This window comes from Triturus cristatus, chromosome 10 (assembly GCF_964204655.1).
Source record: "Triturus cristatus chromosome 10, aTriCri1.1, whole genome shotgun sequence".
NCBI classification, from domain to species: domain Eukaryota; kingdom Metazoa; phylum Chordata; class Amphibia; order Caudata; family Salamandridae; genus Triturus; species Triturus cristatus.
Genome location: NC_140593.1, coordinates 51,731,645 through 51,753,657, shown reverse-complemented (window position 1 = coordinate 51,753,657; position 22,013 = coordinate 51,731,645). Strand labels below are relative to the sequence as shown.

At 50.7% G+C, this 22,013-nt stretch overlaps 1 protein-coding gene across 1 annotated transcript; it reads left to right on the top strand.

The window, feature by feature from the left end:
• The first annotated feature begins 1,282 nt into the window (after window positions 1-1,282).
• LOC146788814 (uncharacterized) lies at window positions 1,283-13,445 on the top strand. The gene is made up of 2 exons (XM_085630398.1): window positions 1,283-4,468; window positions 10,343-13,445. Exon 2 carries the CDS (start codon window positions 10,956-10,958, stop codon window positions 13,248-13,250), a length of 2,295 nt encoding a protein of 764 aa, XP_085486524.1. The 5' UTR covers window positions 1,283-4,468; window positions 10,343-10,955; the 3' UTR covers window positions 13,251-13,445.
• The last annotated feature ends 8,568 nt before the right edge of the window (window positions 13,446-22,013 follow it).

The following is a 22,013-nucleotide window of genomic DNA, read 5'->3' as shown; positions in this document are numbered from 1 at the left end:
AAAAAGTGGTTGAGAGTTACTACTGTGAATGGATTAGAATCTGTGTGCAACTCTTTGCTTCGGACAGGATTGGATTCTACAAAGCACACTGCACGACTACAGCTCTTGGATGTGAAAGCAGCACTCGTAAGAGATGAGGTAAATGTTCATAGAAGGTAATCCAAATTCAAAACTGCTGCTTTTTGTCCTGCAAATGTGTGAAGCAAGAAATATATTATCAGACGGTTTGCATAATTTGCATGTAGCAAGTGTTAATTCTCTGAATGATGGATGGCCTAAAGATGGAAGTGAATCGATTGCGCATTGAATTAAATTGCAACAATGTCTGGCAATTTGCATTTGTCAAAATTAAGTAGTTGTGTAAAAGAATGCAAAATGTAATTTTGAGTGGCTTTATTGTGTGGCTTGCTTTCTAGCATCTTCCTAATACAGTTGAGGGTAGTAAAGCGGATTGGTTGGGTCTCAAAATGCCTGTGGTGGTTAAATGCGCTTTTGCGTTGCGTGTGTGTGTTTCTTTTTTTTTTTCTACAGTGATACTCTAGAATAAAATATTCTAGTCTTATTTGAATTACATCCATGCACTTACGATCTGTAGTTGAGAGACGACCAAATTGTATGGGCTACTCGTCACAATTCTATATAACCGGAGTTATTGGCATTGATCTAAAGAGCTTTCAGTGGTGGCAGTGAGTCGGCTTGCGACATGTGTCCAGATAAGTACCTAATTTTTGGGATAGGGTTACAATTGCCAGCCTGTCTGCTTGGAAAATAGTGTGTAGTTAGAACTTTGTTGTGAAGGTTTCTCCCTGGGGATAGGTTTGAGTTGGGGGAGAGGTGCGGGGGGTCACAACCTGTCCAGTCTTTTCTGTTCACAGCCTCGTGGTATTGTGTTCACTTCACCAGTTGGCAATGAAGGGCCATTTGGAGCATATCTATTGATGCGTGAAGTAGGTAATTTTTTTGTATTAGCCTCCTGATGAGAGCATGAGGTTTTAGAGTCGTTTGTTTTCTCTGTAAGATTTGCATTCAGAGCTTACTCTTAAATTGCTAATAAAGTGACCGTTCACATTTAATGTCTGGCTTCTGTGTTGCATCCTGGTGGGTTTTTTTTTCTGTTTGCTTTTTGTCTTTGGTCGTTTTTCCCTTTATTTCTGTAGGAATAAGCAAGAACAATTAAGGCAGACAAAGGGAGTAGAGCAAGACTTGTCTTTCACAGGTTGAATCAATAGCTTTGAATGGAGATGAGAATGATGCTTACAAGGTGGAAAAGATGACACCAGTCCATCCGTGAAATGGCAGTAGTGCGAGTACGTGGCAGATGAGTGCTCTGATCGCTGTGTCTTTTAATGGGGATCTTGTATTTAATTAGTAACAAGGCCAAAACGTGCAAGGAATGATCCCGGCTAGAGTTGGAGGAGTTGTCTTATTTTTCTACCCCCAGCAGGAACTTGGAAAAGTGGTATCCTCTATAAAGCAGCAGCCCAAATAAGGAGACTTCTAAAGGGCCAAGCAGGTGTAGTTCAGGTGTGTTGGATTTTTGTTGGATTTTCAACTAATTCATTTACATGGATTGTTTCAAAATTGGCTGGAATTGTGAAGGATGCATTTCTCTTAAGCTAAACAGTGTGCCTTTTTCAGCCAACCAAGAGAATAAGCAATTTGGCATTTGTGACGTTGGGGAGGGATTTGCCCTTGCGTACTAAGGGGTTGGGCGGGCAAAACTTTTTCTTGTTGAGACATTTTTCAGAGCAGGCATCGGAGCTCCAAACAAGACCACGAAGAGACAAATGTCGTGTGTTATGGAAGAGAATTTTGCAACCAAAACATAGCAACCAGATAACATGATGCAAGCAGAATGGAATTCTGAATCAAAGTAAGAACAATTCAAATATCACTCGGTTCAAAATATGCAGTGGCTGGAGTTTGCAGCGAACAGTAGTGACTGTATAAGCTGTGTGAGGAATGATCACTAAAGAAATGCGTGTGTTTGGTCACGATCGCACAAGTAGAATTAATTAAAAAAAAAATAACGAGTGCATCAAATCTACATTCTTAAAGCATTGAGTTAAATTCACTTCACCATCAGTCGTTTGAATGGATACGTGGAAAAAAGTGGTTGAGAGTTACTACTGTGAATGGATTAGAATCTGTGTGCAACTCTTTGCTTCGGACAGGATTGGATTCTACAAAGCACACTGCACGACTACAGCTCTTGGATGTGAAAGCAGCACTCGTAAGAGATGAGGTAAATGTTCATAGAAGGTAATCCAAATTCAAAACTGCTGCTTTTTGTCCTGCAAATGTGTGAAGCAAGAAATATATTATCAGACGGTTTGCATAATTTGCATGTAGCAAGTGTTAATTCTCTGAATGATGGATGGCCTAAAGATGGAAGTGAATCGATTGCGCATTGAATTAAATTGCAACAATGTCTGGCAATTTGCATTTGTCAAAATTTAATAGTTGTGTAAAAGAATTCAAAATGTAATTTTGAGTGGCTTTATTGTGTGGCTTGCTTTCTAGCATCTTCCTAATACAGTTGAGGGTAGTAAAGCGGATTGGTTGGGTCTCAAAATGCCTGTGGTGGTTAAATGCGCTTTTGCGTTGCGTGTGTGTGTTTCTTTTTTTTTTTTCTATTCTGAACAGGCTACATGAAGAGGACCACCTTTTGAATGCCTCGTAATGGTGTGCCGCAGTGATACTCTAGAATAAAATATTCTAGTCTTATTTGAATTACATCCATGCACTTACGATCTGTAGTTGAGAGACGACCAAATTGTATGGGCTACTCGTCAGTTATTGGCATTGATCTAAAGAGCTTTCAGTGGTGGCAGTGAGTGGGCTTGCGACATGTGTCCAGATAAGTACCTAATTTTTGGGATAGGGTTACAATTGCCAGCCTGTCTGCTTGGAAAATAGTGTGTAGTTAGAACTTTGTTGTGAAGGTTTCTCCCTGGGGATAGGTTTGAGTTGGGGGAGAGGTGCGGGGGGTCACAACCTGTCCAGTCTTTTCTGTTCACAGCCTCGTGGTATTGTGTTCACTTCACCAGTTGGCAATGAAGGGCCATTTGGAGCATATCTATTGATGCGTGAAGTAGGTAATTTTTTTGTATTAGCCTCCTGATGAGAGCATGAGGTTTTAGAGTCGTTTGTTTTCTCTGTAAGATTTGCATTCAGAGCTTACTCTTAAATTGCTAATAAAGTGACCGTTCACATTTAATGTCTGGCTTCTGTGTTGCATCCTGGTGGTTTTTTTTTTCTGTTTGCTTTTTGTCTTTGGTCGTTTTTCCCTTTATTTCTGTAGGAATAAGCAAGAACAATTAAGGCAGACAAAGGGAGTAGAGCAAGACTTGTCTTTCACAGGTTGAATCAATAGCTTTGAATGGAGATGAGAATGATGCTTACAAGGTGGAAAAGATGACACCAGTCCATCCGTGAAATGGCAGTAGTGCGAGTACGTGGCAGATAAGTGCTCTGATCGCTGTGTCTTTTTATGGGGATCTTGTATTTAATTAGTAACAAGGCCAAAACGTGCAAGGAATGATCCCGGCTAGAGTTGGAGGAGTTGTCTTATTTTTCTACCCCCAGCAGGAACTTGGAAAAGTGGTATCCTCTATAAAGCAGCAGCCCAAATAAGGAGACTTCTAAAGGGCCAAGCAGGTGTAGTTCAGGTGTGTTGGATTTTTGTTGGATTTTCAACTAATTCATTTACATGGATTGTTTCAAAATTGGCTGGAATTGTGAAGGATGCATTTCTCTTAAGCTAAACAGTGTGCCTTTTTCAGCCAACCAAGAGAATAAGCAATTTGGCATTTGTGACGTTGGGGAGGGATTTGCCCTTGCGTACTAAGGGGTTGGGCGGGCAAAACTTTTTCTTGTTGAGACATTTTTCAGAGCAGGCATCGGAGCTGCAAACAAGACCACGAAGAGACAAATGTCGTGTGTTATGGAAGAGAATTTTGCAACCAAAACATAGCAACCAGATAACATGATGCAAGCAGAATGGAATTCTGAATCAAAGTGAGAACAATTCAAATATCACTCGGTTCAAAATATGCAGTGGCTGGAGTTTGCAGCGAACAGTAGTGACTGTATAAGCTGTGTGAGGAATGATCACTAAATAAATGCGTGTGTTTGGTCACGATCGCACAAGTAGAATTAATCAAAAGAAAGTAACGAGTGCATCAAATCTACATTCTTAAAGCATTGAGTTAAATTCACTTCACCATCAGTCGTTTGAATGGATACGTGGAAAAAAGTGGTTGAGAGTTACTACTTTGAATGGATTAGAATCTGTGTGCAACTCTTTGCTTCGGACAGGATTGGATTCTACAAAGCACACTGCACGACTACAGCTCTTGGATGTGAAAGCAGCACTCGTAAGAGATGAGGTAAATGTTCATAGAAGGTAATCCAAATTCAAAACTGCTGCTTTTTGTCCTGCAAATGTGTGAAGCAAGAAATATATGTTCGAGGCATATGAGCTGCAGATTGTACACTTAGCATAGGTCGCCATCTGGTGTTGGGCCCGGATGTTTGCAGTTTGTTTTTCTTCTTGGACCGTCTTTGGAAGTCACGAGTTTGGTGACTCCTCCTTCGGTCCGTACTGCGCATGGGCTTCGGCTCCATCCTCAGATTGTTTTTTTCCGCCATCGGGCTCGGATGTGATCCTTCGTACTCCGGCTTCGAACTTCTACGGTTCCAGCCTCGACGGAAAATCCTCGATTCTTCGAGTTCCTTCATCATCTTCATCTCTCGAAGCGGCACTTTTTCCATCCCGTACATCGACACCGGCCTTCGGGCCCTCCGCGACTCCGGTCCCGGCCGATGGAAAGGACTCCGTTTAAAAAGTGCCCAAAATGTGGGTCTAAATTTCCCCACACCGACCTCCATCAGGTGTGTAACCTTTGCCTCTCTCCGGAACACGAGGCTCGAGACTGCCCCGCCTGCAAGTCTTTTCGATCGAAGAAAACGATCCGGGATCGAAAGGCTCGACGCACCATGGCGCACTCATCCTCGACAGTTCCACCGGACATCTTCGGAGACGACGCCGAAGCTTCGGGGCAGACACACACCGAACTGGGAGAAGACATCGTCAGCGCTTCCGAGGCCGACGACTCCGACCTGGAGGACGTAACACCAGGACAGCGGGCCGTGAGTACAATGCCCCCTCCCAGCCCCGCACCGAAAACCAAAGAGACTCCGGTTACTCCCTCGCCTGCCGGCCTGGGCAAAACCAAAACCAAAGCCTCGATCACCCCACCTTCGGGCCCGGTGTCGAAGCACTCAAAGTCTCACGGCAGCTCGGGATCGAGCCAGCCGACGCCCGGTGCCGATAAACACCACTCGGCACCGAAGCCTGCAAAATCCAGCTCGACTCCGAAACCACCGGTGCCGAAGCCTGGACACTCGGCGCCGACCAAACACAAACAGAAATCGGTCGGCACCGACGCTCCGGCGCCGAAACAGCATTCGACGCCGAAACACACGGAGACCTCCAAAAAGCAGGGCGTACACAGAACATCGAAACCTCCGGTTCCGAAATCGCCGGTGCCGACAGACGACTCGGCGCCATTGGCTCTGTTTACACCAGACCCTTTACAAAAGACTTTGTCCAGAGATCCAAAGACTGGCCTTTTGACTGTGATTACTAAGAAGCGTCGCCTTGAGGCTCCGGCTCCTCCTCCTCCACCCAAAAAGAGGGACTCAGCTACTTCTCCCCTTAGAGTACCCTCCCCACTGCCACCCCCCCTCCCACCACCACCCCCTCCACCTTTACCTCACTACGATCCGGCCCCATCCCCAGACCCGGATGACGGGGACCCGGACAATGACCCAGGGGACGCCCCAATGGATCCCACTCCACCAGGGACCCCAGATCCATGGGAGGATTATAATAACCCTGATGTACCCAATGTACCTCAAGACGACCTATACCCATCAAGGCCGTCTCCTCCAGAGGACTCTTTAGGGTTTCACCATTTAGTGCAGAGAGCAGCACACTACCATGGGGTGGACATGCACACGGAACCAGTGGAAGAAGACTTCCTACTGGATACATTTGATTTACAAGATCGTTCCACTGCTATTTTACCCATGCTTAAGGGTGTCACCAAGCACGCTACAGAGGTATTCAAAGACCCTGTCAGAGCCAGAGTACTAAACCCTAGAATAGAGAAGAAGTACAAGGCGGCACCCACAGACCCTGCATACATCAAGGGCCCTGCTCCTCTAGATTCCCTAGTTGTCTCCACAGCTAGAAAGAGGGCTAACTCCCAATCTTCAGGAGATGCCCCACCACCAGACAAGGAATCTAAACTTCTGGACGCGTCTGGTAAACGCACCGCCTACCAGGCTGCAAACATGTGGCGCATTGCAAATACACAAGCACTGCTTGCGCGATATGATAGAGCACACTATGATGAATTAGAGGCTCTTATGCAGCACCTTCCAGAGAAATACAAACGCCAAGCTCATGACCTGATACAGGAGGGCAAACTAATCACAAACACCTCCATTAAGTGTGCCCTCGATGCAGCAGACACTGCTTCTAGAGCCATAAACACCAGTGTCCTGCTTCGACGCCATGCCTGGCTCAGGATATCAGGGTTCAAGCCTGAGGTCCAGACATCAATACTTAATCACACCTTTGACCAGCAAACACTCTTTGGCCCAAAGGTAGACGAAGCGCTCGAAAAAATGAAGAAAGATACAGACACAGCGAAGTCTATGGGAGCGCTCCAGACCCAAGCCTCTAAGCGTTCCTTTCGACGCTCGTCCTTTCGTGGCACAGGTAGAGGCTCCTCCACCGATAATGCCTCTACCTCCTACAAATCCCCTCCTCAAAATACCTTTTCAAAGGGCAACCAAAGAGGTGGTTACAGAGGCAACAACAATAAGGGCAGGGGCAAAACCAACAATACCCGTTCTGCCACCCCACCCGCACAATGACTCCCCTTCGCTCCCCCCAGACCATTCCACTCCGGTCGGGGGCAGACTACAAGATTTTATCCACGTATGGGAGTCCATAACATCGGACAAATGGGTGACCCAAATCATTCGGTCAGGGTACTGCCTCGAGCTAACATCTACCCCACCCAATATCCCACCAAGGCACCGTCCAATGTCCCAAGAGCATTCCACACTGCTCAAACAAGAGGTACTCTCGCTCCTCCAGAAACACGCCATAGAGCAGGTACCCGACAATCAACGAAATCTAGGGGTCTACTCCCTATATTTCTTAATCCCAAAGAAAGACGAGACCCTCAGACCCATTCTGGATCTCCGGCCTCTAAATGCCTACATACATTCAGACCACTTTCACATGGTCACCTTACAACAAGTCCTCCCACTCCTCTGCCAGGGAGACTTTCTCACAACACTGGATCTGAAAGACGCGTACTTTCACATTCCAATACACCCCTCTCACAGAAAATACCTCAGGTTCGTGGTGGACGGGCAACATTACCAATTCAAGGTTCTCCCCTTCGGGGTCACCACTGCACCACGGGTGTTTACCAAATGCCTAGCAGTAGTAGCAGCACACCTCAGACGTCAACATGTTCACGTCTTCCCTTACTTAGACGACTGGCTCATAAAAGCCGCGTCCTACCACCAATGCGTGCAACATACAAACAGCACCATCCAACTGCTTCATCAGCTAGGCTTCACGGTGAACTACCAAAAGTCCCACCTCATACCATCTCACACAAAGCAATATCTCGGGGCCACCATAGACACCTCAAAAGGTATTGCCTATCCAAACTCAGCCAGAATCACAAGCATTCTAGCCTTACGCAAAATATTCCTTCCTCAACACTCTCTACCAGCAAGAGTGTTTATGAAGCTCATAGGGATGATGGCGTCTTGCATCTTCATAGTGCCCCATGCAAGACTCCACATGCGTCCACTTCAGGAGTGCCTAGCACAACAGTGGAACCAGGCCCAGGGTCAGCTGACGGATCTGGTGTTGGTGGACGGCCGCACACATCACTCTCTGCAGTGGTGGAACACCACAAACCTTTCCAAGGGACGGCCGTTCCTGGACCCGGTTCCCCAAGTGACTCTAACAGCGGACGCATCGCTCTCCGGCTGGGGAGCGCACCTCTTACACCTCACAATGCAAGGTCTATGGACGCCACAGCAAAAAACGCTCCACATCAACCATCTGGAGCTTTTGGCGATCTTTCTAGCCCTAAAATCTTTCCAAAAGCAGATTTCAGGCAAAGCAGTCCTCATTCGCACAGACAACATGACTGCGATGTATTATATACAGAAACAGGGGGGGACACACTCTCCCCAGCTCTCCCGCTTAGCCCAGAGCATATGGAGATGGGCAATTCCCCAAAACATTTTTCTCCTGGCACAACATGTTCCAGGCGTACAAAACACCATAGCAGATCTGCTCAGCAGACAGACTCAACAACTACACGAATGGGAACTGCATCCACAAGTTCTTCACCCATTCTTCCGACAGTGGGGGCATCCTCAAATAGACCTCTTCGCCACCCACGAAAACAAAAAATGCCCAAGCTTCGCCGCCAGATACCCACACCCATTGTCCAAGGGCAATGCGATATGGATGAACTGGTCAGGCAGATTTGCATACGCCTTTCCACCTCTCCCACTAATTCCATTAGTGGTCAGGAAACTACAACAGCACTCCCTCACACTCATTCTGGTAGCTCCGACGTGGGCCAGACAGCCGTGGTACACCACGCTACTACAACTATCAGTGGTACCACATCAAAAACTGCACCTTTCCCCATGCCTCCTAACCCAGAACCATGGAGAAATCAGGCACCCGGACCCAGCTCAGCTCAACCTGGCGATCTGGCTCCTGAAATCTTAGAATTCGGGTACCTTAACCTTCCCCCTGATTGCATGAACATCATCATGGAAGCCAGACGTCCTACCACTAGAGCATGCTATGCCGCAAAGTGGAAAAGATTTGTAATGTACTGCCGTAACAATACAATCAACCTTCTAGATGCATCCATACAACACATCATATGCTATCTGCTCCATCTTCACAGGTGTAACCTGGCGTATTCATCCATACGCCTACACCTAGCAGCGATCGCTGCCTATCTACAAAACAGACAGCATTTGTCACTCTTCAGAGTGCCCGCTATTAAAGCCTTCATGGAAGGCCTCAAACGAGTAATTCCTCCCAGGGCACCACCCTCCCCTGTATGGAATCTAAATTTGGTCCTTACACGACTAATGGGTCCGCCCTTCGAACCAATGCACAAATGTGAGCTACAATTTCTCACCTGGAAAACAGCTTTCCTTGTAGCTATCACTTCCCTTAGAAGGGTTGGTGAAATACAAGCGTTCACCATACAGGAACCTTACATACAAATGCATCACAGCAAGGTCATACTTCGAACTAATCCGAAGTTCCTGCCCAAAGTCATTACCCCCTTCCACCTCAATCAATCAGTGGAATTACCTGTCTTCTTTTCGCAACCCCAATCTGTTGCGGAAAGGGCCTTACACACACTAGATGTGAAAAGAGCGTTGCTATATTACATACAAAGAACGCAACCCTTCAGGAAGACCAAACAGTTGTTCGTTTCCTTTTCTCCACCACATAAAGGCAACCCCATCTCAAAATCAGGGATAGCTAGGTGGATTGTAAAATGCATACAAATTTGCTATCAGAAGGCAAAGAGAACATTATCTGTTCCCCCTAAAGCCCACTCTACAAGAAAGTTAGGGGCTTCTATGGCTTTTCTAGGGAATATACCCTTAGATGACATATGCAAGGCAGCCACATGGTCTACACCGCACACATTCACAAAACACTACGGTGTAGATGTGCATTCCCAGCAGCAAGCTAGGGTGGGCCAGGCTGTACTAAAAACACTCTTTCAAACAGCTGCAACGGATACCGGTGGTCGCCGCTAAGGTTGGGTACTGCTATATAATCTATGCTAAGTGTACAATCTGCAGCTCATATGCCTCGAACGGAATATGCTACTTACCAGTATGCATCTGTTCTTGGCATGTAGAGCTGCAGAGTTGTACACGCCCACCCGCCTCCCCGGCTACCTGTATCCGTTCCAGTCCATCTTATTTAGATACAACACACATGGGTTTCTCACTGTTATTACTACGCTCCATCATTTCCCTGTTGGCGAAAAACAATCTGAGGATGGAGCCGAAGCCCATGCGCAGTACGGACCGAAGGAGGAGTCACCAAACTCGTGACTTCCAAAGACGGTCCAAGAAGAAAAACAAACTGCAAACATCCGGGCCCAACACCAGATGGCGACCTATGCTAAGTGTACAACTCTGCAGCTCTACATGCCAAGAACAGATGCATACTGGTAAGTAGCATATTCCTATCAGACGGTTTGCATAATTTGCATGTAGCAAGTGTTAATTCTCTAAATGATGGATGGCCTAAAGATGGAAGTGAATCGATTGCGCATTGAATTAAATTGCAACAATGTCTGGCAATTTGCATTTGTCAAAATGTAATAGTTGTGTAAAAGAATTCAAAATGTAATTTTGAGTGGCTTTATTGTGTGGCTTGCTTTCTAGCATCTTCCTAATACAGTTGAGGGTAGTAAAGCGGATTGGTTGGGTCTCAAAATGCCTGTGGTGGTTAAATGCGCTTTTGCGTTGCGTGTGTGTGTTTCTTTTTGTTCGAGGCATATGAGCTGCAGATCACACACTGAGGATAAGATCGCCATCTGGTGTTGGGCTCGGATGATTGCAGGTTGTTGTTGTCTTCGGAAGAAGCCTTTGGTCACGAGGTTGGTGACTCCTCCCCTGGACAACAGTGCGCATGGGCATCCACTCCATCGGCAGATTGTTTTTTTCCGCCATTGGGTTCGGATGAACTTTTTTCCGCTCCAGCAGAAAACTTCCAGCAATCAATTTAACTCTTTAATCTTCATTTCATCGACGTCGACATCAACTCGGACCGGTTCCGGAAGCGGCTGATGGACAGGACACCCTTCAAAAAATGCCCCCAGTGTGGAGCGAAGTTCCCCCACAGTGACCACCACGAGGTTTGCAACCTCTGCCTGTCGCCGGAACACAACGAGTCCACCTGTCCAGCTTGTTCCGCTTTCCGTTCGAAGAAGACCCTCCGGGACCGAAGAGCTCGACGCCATATTATGGCCAAACCAGCTCCAGAACCGGAGGACATCTTTGCTCAAGATGTTCCCGAAGACGACACCGAAGATCTCGAGATCGTGTCCGAAGCCGACGATTCCGATGACCTCATCACTCCAGGGCAGCGTGTGAGTACCACCCCCCCTGCCCCTGCCCCATCCAAAAAAGCATTGGTCAAGACTCCGCCAGTTGGGCCCAGTCGCGACCGGAAATCCTCTTTAGAAGCCCTGCCCTCGGGCCCGGCTCCGAAGACATCTAAGCCTGTGGGTGGCTCGGGCTCGAGCAAACCTCACCTGATTGTGCCTTTAACACCCTCGGCACCCAAACACCCGTTGCCGGCACCGAAACAGGCTCCAAGACCGAAATCTCCTTCGGCACAGAAACGTTCCTCGGCACCGAAGTCTCCACCGGCACCGAAACGTTCTTCAACATCGATGCCTGAAAGTCCATCGGCACCGAAAACTCACTCGGCACCGAAACCTCAGCCGGCACCGAAACATCAGTCGGCACCGAAACCTCAGTCGGCACCGAAAACTCAGTCGGCACCGAAAAATCAGTCGACACCGAAAAATCAGTCGACACCGAAAAATCAGTCGGACCCGAAAAAATCATCGGCGCCGAAAACTGCGTCCCCGCCGAAACAAGCTCATAAAGACCCGAAGCGGACGTCACAGACACCACCTTCGGAGCAAGATGATCTTTTTCGACCAGATCCTACTCAGAAGCGGATCTACATCAATCCTAAAACGGGACATGTGACTGCCATCCCATATAAAAAGCGGAAGCTGGACACTACACCTCCCCCAGCTCCCATACGGAAAAAGGACTGTGCTACTTCACCACTTCGTCCTTCCTCTCCTGTTTTACCTCCTAACCCGTCCCCCCCTCCTCCTCCTGATTCTCCTTTACCTTTACCTTTACCTTTACCATCTCCCTATCATTCACCTCCTCCACAGGATGATAATGATGACTTAGGGGGAGGGGCGGACCCTGATTTATTTGATGATCCTGTTGACCCAAACGACCCTTTTACGTTCCCAGACCCAGCACCCATGGATGACTGGTCTTATCCTATACCTGACATGCCTGACCCCACTACCTACCCTTCCAAGCCCTCCCCTCCTGATGACCACCTAGGGTACGGCCAACTTATAAATAGGGCAGCAACATTCCACGGCGTTACAATGCACACAGACGCCATTGAAGAGGACTTTCTCCTTGATACCTTTGAGCAGTCACAAAAGACTGTTCACATACTGCCCATGATCAAAGGGGTTATAAAGCATGCTACTGAAGTCTTTAAGGACCCTGTTCGAGCTAGGGTTCTCAACCCACGCATCGAAAAAAAGTACCGACCAGCCCCGCAAGACCCTGCATACATTAAGGCCCAGCTCCCTTTAGACTCCCTAGTCGTATCAAATGCCAGGAAGCGCGCTAACTCACAGACAACTGGAGAAACGCCTCCCCCAGACAAGGAGTCTAAGCTTTTAGAAGCCTCGGGCAAACGGGTCGCCGCGCAGGCGGCTAACCATTGGCGTATTGCGAATACCCAGGCCCTGTTAGCCAGGTATGATAGAGCGCATTACGACCAACTTGAGGACCTTATGCAGCATCTGCCTGAACCTTTTAAGTCCCAGGCCTCTGACCTCATCCAAGAAGGCAAATTAATATCTAATGCCTCCATTAAATGCGCCTTAGATGCAGCAGACACTGCTTCTAGAGCGGTCAATACTGGCGTCTTACTCAGACGACATGCCTGGCTCCGTATTTCCGGTTTTAAACCGGAGGTTCAAACCGCAATTCTAGCTCAACCGTTCAACCAAGAGCAGCTATTTGGCCCTGCAGTGGATACTGCATTAGAAAAAATGAAAAAGGACAATGAAACTGCCAAGTCTATGGGAGCACTGCAGTCTCATCAAAACCGGGGTTCCTTTCGTCGCTCCTTTTATAGAGGAGGCTCCAAAAACACATCAACTGAGACCACGTCCACCTTTAAAAATTCTGGACAAACATCCCCTAACAGAGGTTACTTCCGGGGAGGTTATAGGGGAAACAATAACAAAGGTCGAGGACGGGGCAACAACAACAACACCCGCACCTCACCAGCCACCAAACAGTGACTTGCCACCACTCCCCCCAGACCATTCCACTCCGGTCGGGGGACGACTCCAACAATTCCTGCCTGTCTGGACTTCCATCACCACAGACAGGTGGGTAAGACAAATTATCCAGTCTGGCTACTGCCTCGAACTCATACAATCCCCCCCAAACATACCGCCCAAACAACGTCCAATGTCCTCGCATCATCTCTCTCTCCTCAAACAAGAAGTTCAATCCCTGTTACAAAAACATGCGATAGAACCAGTTCCCCCTCAACATCAGGGAAAAGGGGTATATTCTCTATACTTCCTCATTCCCAAAAAGGACAAAACACTAAGGCCCATACTGGATCTCAGACTACTAAACCAGTATATACATTCGGATCATTTTCACATGACCACTCTCCAACAAGTCCTCCCACTTTTACAACAGGGAGACTTCCTCGCCACATTGGACCTCAAGGACGCATACTTTCACATCCCTATGCATCCCGCTCACAGAAAATATCTACGATTTGTGGTAGATGGGCAACACTATCAATTTACAGTTCTCCCATTCGGAGTAACAACAGCACCCAGAGTGTTCACCAAGTGCCTAGCAGTCGTGGCAGCGCATCTCAGAAGACAACAGATCCATGTCTTCCCCTATCTGGACGATTGGCTCATAAAAGCCAATACATACCAAAAATGCGTTCTCCACACTCATCGCACGATTCAAACACTCCACGATTTGGGATTCACTATCAACTACCCCAAATCCCACCTACAACCTTCCCACTTACATCAGTATCTAGGAGCAACCATAGATACATCCAAAGCCATTGCCTATCCCAGCACAGCCAGGATAGCCAGTATACAAAATCTCATCTCTCAATTTCAAACTCATCCATCTCTTCCAGCAAGAGTGTTCATGCAGCTCCTAGGCATGATGGCGTCGTGCATCTCCATAGTCCCACACGCACGACTTCAAATGCGTCCCTTACAAGAATGCTTAGCACAACAGTGGAACCAAGCTCACGGACAACTTACCGATCTGGTGTTGGTGGACAGTCGCTCACTTCGATCACTGAAATGGTGGAACACCATCAACCTGTCCAAAGGGAGACCGTTCTTAGAGCCTCTTCCACAAGTTGTGCTAACTACAGACGCATCTCTCACGGGGTGGGGAGCCCACCTCCTCCACCATACCACTCAGGGCAGATGGACCAGCCAACAAAAACTGCTCCACATCAACCACCTGGAACTCTTAGCAGTGTTCCTAGCACTAAAATCCTTTCAAATTCACCTAAAGAACAAAACTGTCCTCATACGCACAGACAACATGACGACAATGTATTATATACAGAAACAGGGAGGGACACACTCTCTCCAACTGTCCCAACTGGCACAGCAAATCTGGAGATGGGCAATTCCCCAAAACATCTACCTGTTAGCAGAACATCTCCCAGGGATCCACAATCAAGTGGCCGACCTCCTAAGTCGCCACACACAACAGATCCACGAATGGGAACTACACCCCGAAGTTCTACTCCCCTTCTTCCAAAAGTGGGGACAACCAGACATAGACCTGTTCGCCACCGCCGAAAACACAAAATGCCCAACCTTCGCCGCCAGGTTTCCACACCCACAGTCGAAGGGCAATGCCCTATGGATGAACTGGTCAGGCAGATTTGCGTACGCCTTTCCGCCTCTCCCACTAGTTCCATTTGTGGTACGCAAACTGAAACAACAGTCACTAACACTAATACTAGTGGCTCCCACTTGGGCACGTCAACCGTGGTTCACCACACTTCTGGAACTATCTTTAGTTCCACATCAAAAGCTACGCCTCTCCCCGGATCTATTAACCCAGAACCATGGAGAAATCAGACACCCAGATCCTCAAACACTGAACCTAGCGATCTGGCTCCTGAGGTCCTAGAGTTCGGTTACCTCAATCTCCCTCCAGACTGTATGAATATCATAAAGGAAGCCAGACGACCTACTACTAGAGCGTGTTATGCCGCTAAATGGAAACGATTTGCCATCTACTGCGCTAATAATGACATACATCCATTGGATGCTTCCATCCAAAACATCATTTGCTATCTACTACACTTGCAAAGATGCAATCTAGCGTATTCCTCTATACGATTACACCTAGCAGCCTTGGCAGCCTACTTGCAAAATAGGCAACACCTGTCCCTTTTTAAGGTACCAGCCATCAAAGCGTTTATGGAAGGTCTCAAAAGGATTCTTCCCCCAAGATTGCCACCTGCCCCAGTGTGGAATCTCAATGTGGTTCTAACAAGACTCATGGGCCCCCCATTTGAACCTATGCACAAATGTGAATTGCAATTCCTAACATGGAAGGTAGCCTTCCTTATCGCAATCACTTCCCTGCGCAGAGTAAGTGAAATACAAGCCCTTACACTTGAAGAACCTTTCTTACAACTACACCGTAACAAAGTGGTTCTTAGGACAAACCCTAAATTTCTTCCAAAAGTGATTTCCCCTTTCCACCTTAACCAATCAGTAGAACTACCGGTCTTTTTCCCAAATCCAGACTCGGTAGCTGAAAGGGCCCTACATACCTTAGATGTCAAAAGAGCCTTGCTTTATTACATCGACAGGACAAAACCTTTCCGAAAGACAAAACAACTCTTTGTTGCTTTCGCGCCACCACACAAAGGCAACCCGATCTCCAAATCAGGAATAGCCCGGTGGATAGTTAAATGCATCCAAATATGCTACATCTGAAAGAAACACGTTAGTTAGATTCCTCACCTTAGAATATCCCCAGGCGTCAGACTGGATCCGGAAGATTTTTCGTCAGCAATACCCCTTGCGCGTCGCTAGGCGTCGTCTGCGGCTCCGCGTCCGTCGTCGGCGTCGTGCGCCGGGATGACGTCGTCGGAGTACTTAGACGCCGCCCTCGCGCGCTGACGTCAGTTCTTCTTTTTTCCGCGCCAGTAAGCGCAGATCCGGGAGAGCTACCCCTTTTAGTCTTTTTTGACTAACTCTTTTTGATCATTTTTGATCCCTGTCTGTCGACATCTGGTGCCGGTAGGATGCCTGGGTTCAAGGCTTGTGAAGACTGTCATCGACTGATGTCGGTGACCGATCACCACCGCCGGTGCCTCTATTGCTTAGGCCTCGACCACGACGCGGAGTCGTGCAACGACTGCCAGGCCCTGACTTCGAAGGCTAGGCGGGAGCGGTCCCGCAAGCTTCTCGAGCTTCGCCACTCGGCTCCGCGTCGTGCGCGATCCCGGTCCAGGAGGAGGTCCAAGGATCGCTCGCGGAGCCCTAGCCGACGCCACCATCGATCGTCGGGCTCCAAGTCGTCGGGTAAGTCCAAGCACTCAAAGAAGTCCAAGCGGCGACATCGCTCTTCGGACTCCCCTCGCCGGTCGCGCGACTCGGCCGAGGGTCCAAGTGGTTCCACCCCCGCGGCTCCGGCGGAGCCGCAGGTGCCGCGTCCGCCCCCATACCTTCCGGTCCCTGGGGCTGACGCGGCGCCGGCGGAGATCAGCGCCTTCCTCTCGGCCATGAGGAGCCTGGCCCCGCCGTCGACGCCCGCTGGCGCGCCTTCGGGCCCCGCGGGCTCGACTGGGCGACCTCGCGTGCCGGCGGCTCCGGCCCCGGCGCCGTCGACGACTCCGGTCTCGACGCCGCAGGTCCCCGCGGGGCCCATGCCTGGGCCCCAGTCGACGCCGGTTGACCTTGTCACTCCTCCACCGGCGCCGACGCCTGAACCACCGCCGACGCCTGTGACGCCGACGCCCCAGTTTAGCCCTCATCCGGACCCGACGCCGGCACGGCGTCCGCCGACGCCGCATCCGACGCCGCTAGAGACCTACCATCTCTACAGTCCGGTTCCGATCATTCCTCCTGTTTATCAGGAATCGGAAGAAGGGGGCGACTGGGAGGGGTTCGAGGACCCTCTGGCTGTTCAGTCACAGCTTTCTCAGGACTGGGCAGATGAACTGGGGGAGGCCAGCGGGCTGGACACCTCGCCAGACGCTGGATTCACTTCTCCTCCGACCGTGGCTTCGGAGGAGGGTGCAGCATTTTCTGTGGTGCTGCGCAAGGCGGCTGAGGCCCTTGGGCTCGAGTTGCCTGCCGTGGCTGTGAGGACCAACATCCTCACTGAGGTGCTTCAAACCTCAGCAAGCTCCACTGAGCCTCTGCTGCCGTTTAACGAGGCCCTCACTGACGTTCTGCAGGGCACCTGGTCCAAGCCCTCCACAGTTCCTCCTGTGGATAGGAACGCTGCCAGGCGCCACCGCCCTGCTCCGGGCGACCCCAGCTTCCTGTCCCAACACCCCACCCCCGAGAGTCTGGTTATCCAGGCCTCTACTTCCCAATCCTCCTTCCCGACCGCTCCGCCGGACCGGGATTCCAAGAGACTCGAGCAGTTTGGCAAGAAACTGTTCTCGTCCCTTAGTTTGGGCCTGCGGTCCTTAAATACCGCCTGTCTCTTGGACCGTTATTCCCATTCCCTGTGGGATACGGTGGAGGACGTGCTGCCCCTGTGTCCGGAGGAGGTCCGGCCACGTCTTTCCCAGGCTCTGGCCGATGGGAGGGATGCAGCACGGCACGCCATAAGATGTGGGCTTGACACCACGGACTCGCTAGGTCGGGCGATTTCCACCACGGTGGCGCTCCGCCGCCACGCCTGGATGCGGTCCACGTCATTTTCCGGGGATGTCCAGAACACCCTCATGGACATGCCCTTTGATGGCACTCGCCTGTTTGGTGAGAAGGCGGACAGTGCGCTGAACCGCTTTAAGGACTCCCGGGCTACGGCCAAGTCCTTGGGCCTCTCGGCTCCGCGGGCGCACACCTCCGCTTTTCGCCCCTTTCGTGGCCAAGGAAGGGGCGCCTCCTCACGTCCGCAGAGCCACCAGCCGCAGAACCAACCTGCGCGCGGTCGCGGACGTGGCTTCCGCCGTGGCGGAAATGGAGGCCGACGTGGTCAGCCCACATCCACCCCGGCAGCATCCGCCTCAAAGCCTTCCTAGTCCGAGCTTTCAGGCCCATACCACGCCAGTGGGCGGCAGAGTTCGCCATCACCTGCTCCACTGGCGGTCCATAACATCGGACAGGTGGGTGCTGCAAATCGTCCGAAGGGGCTACTCCCTCCCCTTCGAGACGACCCCTCCAGCCATGCCACCACAGCACCACCGTATCTCGGGGGATCATTTGGATCTTCTCCGCGAGGAAGTTTCGGCTCTCTTGGCCAAGGGGGCCGTCGAGCGCGTTCCGAGTCCAGAAGTAGGTCGTGGTTGTTATTCCCACTACTTTCTGGTTCCCAAGAAGGGCAAGGGGGGCCTGCGCCCTATCTTGGACCTCCGGAACGTCAATGCCTTCCTCCGAAAGGAAAGGTTCAAGATGCTAACGTTGGCTCAGGTTTTAGCTGCCCTAGACCCTGGAGACTGGATGGTAGCGTTGGACTTGCAGGACGCATATTTCCATATCCCCGTCCTGCCGGCCCACCGGCGTTACCTGCGGTTCACGGTGGGCCAAGAGCACTTTCAGTTTACCGTGCTCCCCTTCGGCCTCACCAGTGCCCCTCGGGTGTTCACGAAAGTGATGGCGGTGGTCGCAGCTCATCTGCGCAGATCAGGGGTCCCAGTCTTCCCCTATCTCGACGACTGGTTGTTGAAGGCGGGCTCGCCCCAGGCAGTCGTCTCCCACCTCCAGACTACGGCGGATCTCCTGCATTTGCTGGGGTTTTCCATCAACGTGCCGAAGTCACACTTGAGTCCCTCTCAGAAGCTCCTCTTCATCGGAGCGGTTCTCGATTCGGCGCAGTTCCGGGTCCATCCACCGGAACAGCGGGTCCGGGATATACAGGCCCTGATTCCCATCTTTCGGCCTCTATCCCGGGTTTCGGTCAGGCTAGTGTTGCGGCTTCTGGGGCTGATGGCCTCCTGCATCCTACTAGTGCATCACGCCAGGCGGCGCATGCGGGCTCTGCAGTGGGACCTGAAGTTTCAGTGGGCCCAGCATCACGGCAACCTGTCCGACCATGTCTTGATCTCGGAGGGCACTGCACAGCAGTTGCAGTGGTGGCTCACGGACCGCGAGTGGGTCAAGGGCAAGAGCCTCTCCCTTCCCCAACCGGAGCATGTCGTAGTGACGGATGCGTCCCTCCTGGGTTGGGGTGGCCATATGGGAGAGGCGGAGATCAGAGGCCTCTGGTCTCCGGCGGAGTCTCGTCTCCACATCAACCTGTTGGAGTTGAGAGCGATCCGGCTTGCACTGAAAGCCTTCCTTCCCTCTGTCAGGGGAAGTGTCGTGCAGGTGTTCACGGACAACACCACCGCCATGTGGTACTGCAACAAACAGGGCGGGGTGGGGTCGTGGACCCTTTGTCAGGAGGCTCTGCGCCTCTGGACATGGCTGGAACACCAGGGCGTCACCCTGGTGGTTCAACATCTGGCGGGCTCTCTGAACGCCAGAGCAGACGAACTCAGCCGCCGGTGCATGATGGATCACGAATGGCGTCTGAACTCCGAAGTGGTGCAAGGCCTCTTTCAGCAGTGGGGAGAGCCTTGGTTAGATCTATTCGCCACCGAAGAGAACGCGCAATGTCAGCAGTTCTGCGCGTTGGAATTTCCAAGGCGGCACTCGCTCGGCGACGCTTTTCGTCACGAGTGGAGTTGCGGTCTGTTGTACGCCTTTCCGCCTATACCACTTCTGCCCAGAGTGCTGAAGAAGATCAGGCGCGACCGGGCCCAAGTCATCTTGGTGGCTCCGGATTGGGCACGAAGATACTGGTATCCCGAGCTACTCAGTCTGTTGACCGATCCCCCGATACGTCTGCCCCTTCGGGAGGATCTTCTGTCGCAGCAGCAGGGGACGGTCCTCCACCCGAACCTGTCCAGCCTCCACCTCCATGCGTGGAGATTGAGCGGCGGCAGTTGATGCCATTTGACTTGCCTCCTGAAGTCTGTGATATCATTCTGGCAGCCAGGCGTCCCTCCACAAAGTCGGTATACGCCTGCCGGTGGAACAAATTTGTGGCATGGTGCACAGCAAAGGCTGTGGATCCCCTTTCCGCCCCTCTTTCTGAGGTTCTCCTCTTCCTTCTTTCTCTGGCCCGGCAGGGCTCTGCCCTGGGCACCCTGAAAGGTTATCTTGCTGCCATCTCCGCCTTCTTGCGGCTTCCTGATCAGCCTTCTCTTTTCAAGTCCCCTGTGGTTACACGCTTTCTCAAAGGCATTACACACACGTTCCCTCCTGTCCCTTTTGTAATGCCTCAGTGGGACTTGAATCTGGTTTTGACATTCCTGATGTGCGCTCCCTTCGAGCCTCTTCACAATTGCCCTCTTCGTCTTCTAACTCTAAAGACTGCTTTTCTGGTAGCCATCACCTCGGCTAGACGGGTGAGTGAGCTCCAGGCTTTATCTTCAAAGCCTCCTTTTCTCTCTGTTCATCCGGACAAGGTTGTCCTTCGGCCTCGTCCCTCTTTTCTTCCTAAAGTGGTGACTCCATTTCACCTTGGGCAGTCTGTCACCTTGCCCACCTTCTTTCCGCCTCCGCATCCTTCCAAAGAGGAAGAGAGGCTCCACCGTCTGGACCCAAAACGTGCGCTCTCCTTCTATCTGGACCGCACAAAACAGTTCCGGGTGGACGACCAGCTTTTTGTTGGGTACGTGGGCGCTAAGAAGGGGAAAGCTGTGCACAAACGAACCATCTCTCGGTGGGTCGTTTTGTGTATAAAAATCTGCTATTCCTTGGCTAAAAAGGACCCTCCTGTTGGGCTGCGCGCCCATTCTACTCGGGCCACGGCGGCTACTACTGCCTTGGGACGGGGAGTCCCTTTGCAGGACATCTGTCAGGCGGCGACGTGGGCTTCTCTACACACGTTTGCCAGGCATTATTGCCTTGACAGCCAAGTCCGGAGGGATGGCTTCTTTGGCCGTTCTGTCCTCCAGGACTTTCTGGTGTGATCTTGGTTCGCAGACCCACCACCGGGGATGGTATTGCTTGGGTAGCTATTCTAAGGTGAGGAATCTAACTAACGTGTTTCTTTCAGATGAACAAGTTACTAACCTTCGGTAACGATGTATCTGTAAGAAACATTAGTTAGTTAGATTCCTCACCGACCCTCCCATCCTCCCCGTTCTGCGAACTGACATCTAGGGTTAAGGTTGTCCTTTCAGGCCCCTAGATTTTATGTTCGAGGCATATGAGCTGCAGATTGTACACTTAGCATAGGTCGCCATCTGGTGTTGGGCCCGGATGTTTGCAGTTTGTTTTTCTTCTTGGACCGTCTTTGGAAGTCACGAGTTTGGTGACTCCTCCTTCGGTCCGTACTGCGCATGGGCTTCGGCTCCATCCTCAGATTGTTTTTTTCCGCCATCGGGCTCGGATGTGATACTTCGTACTCCGGCTTCGAACTTCTACGGTTCCAGCCTCGACGGAAAATCCTCGATTCTTCGAGTTCCTTCATCATCTTCATCTCTCGAAGCGGCACTTTTTCCATCCCGTACATCGACACCGGCCTTCGGGCCCTCCGCGACTCCGGTCCCGGCCGATGGAAAGGACTCCGTTTAAAAAGTGCCCAAAATGTGGGTCTAAATTTCCCCACACCGACCTCCATCAGGTGTGTAACCTTTGCCTCTCTCCGGAACACGAGGCTCGAGACTGCCCCGCCTGCAAGTCTTTTCGATCGAAGAAAACGATCCGAGATCGAAGGGCTCGACGCACCATGGCGCACTCATCCTCGACAGCTCCACCGGACATCTTCGGAGACGACGCCGAAGCTTCGGGGCAGACACACACCGAACT

Excerpts from the sequence above, each read along its gene's own strand:
- LOC146788814 (XM_085630398.1), top strand. The coding sequence starts at position 10,956 with ATGGACAGGACACCCTTCAAAAAATGCCCCCAGTGTGGAGCGAAGTTC.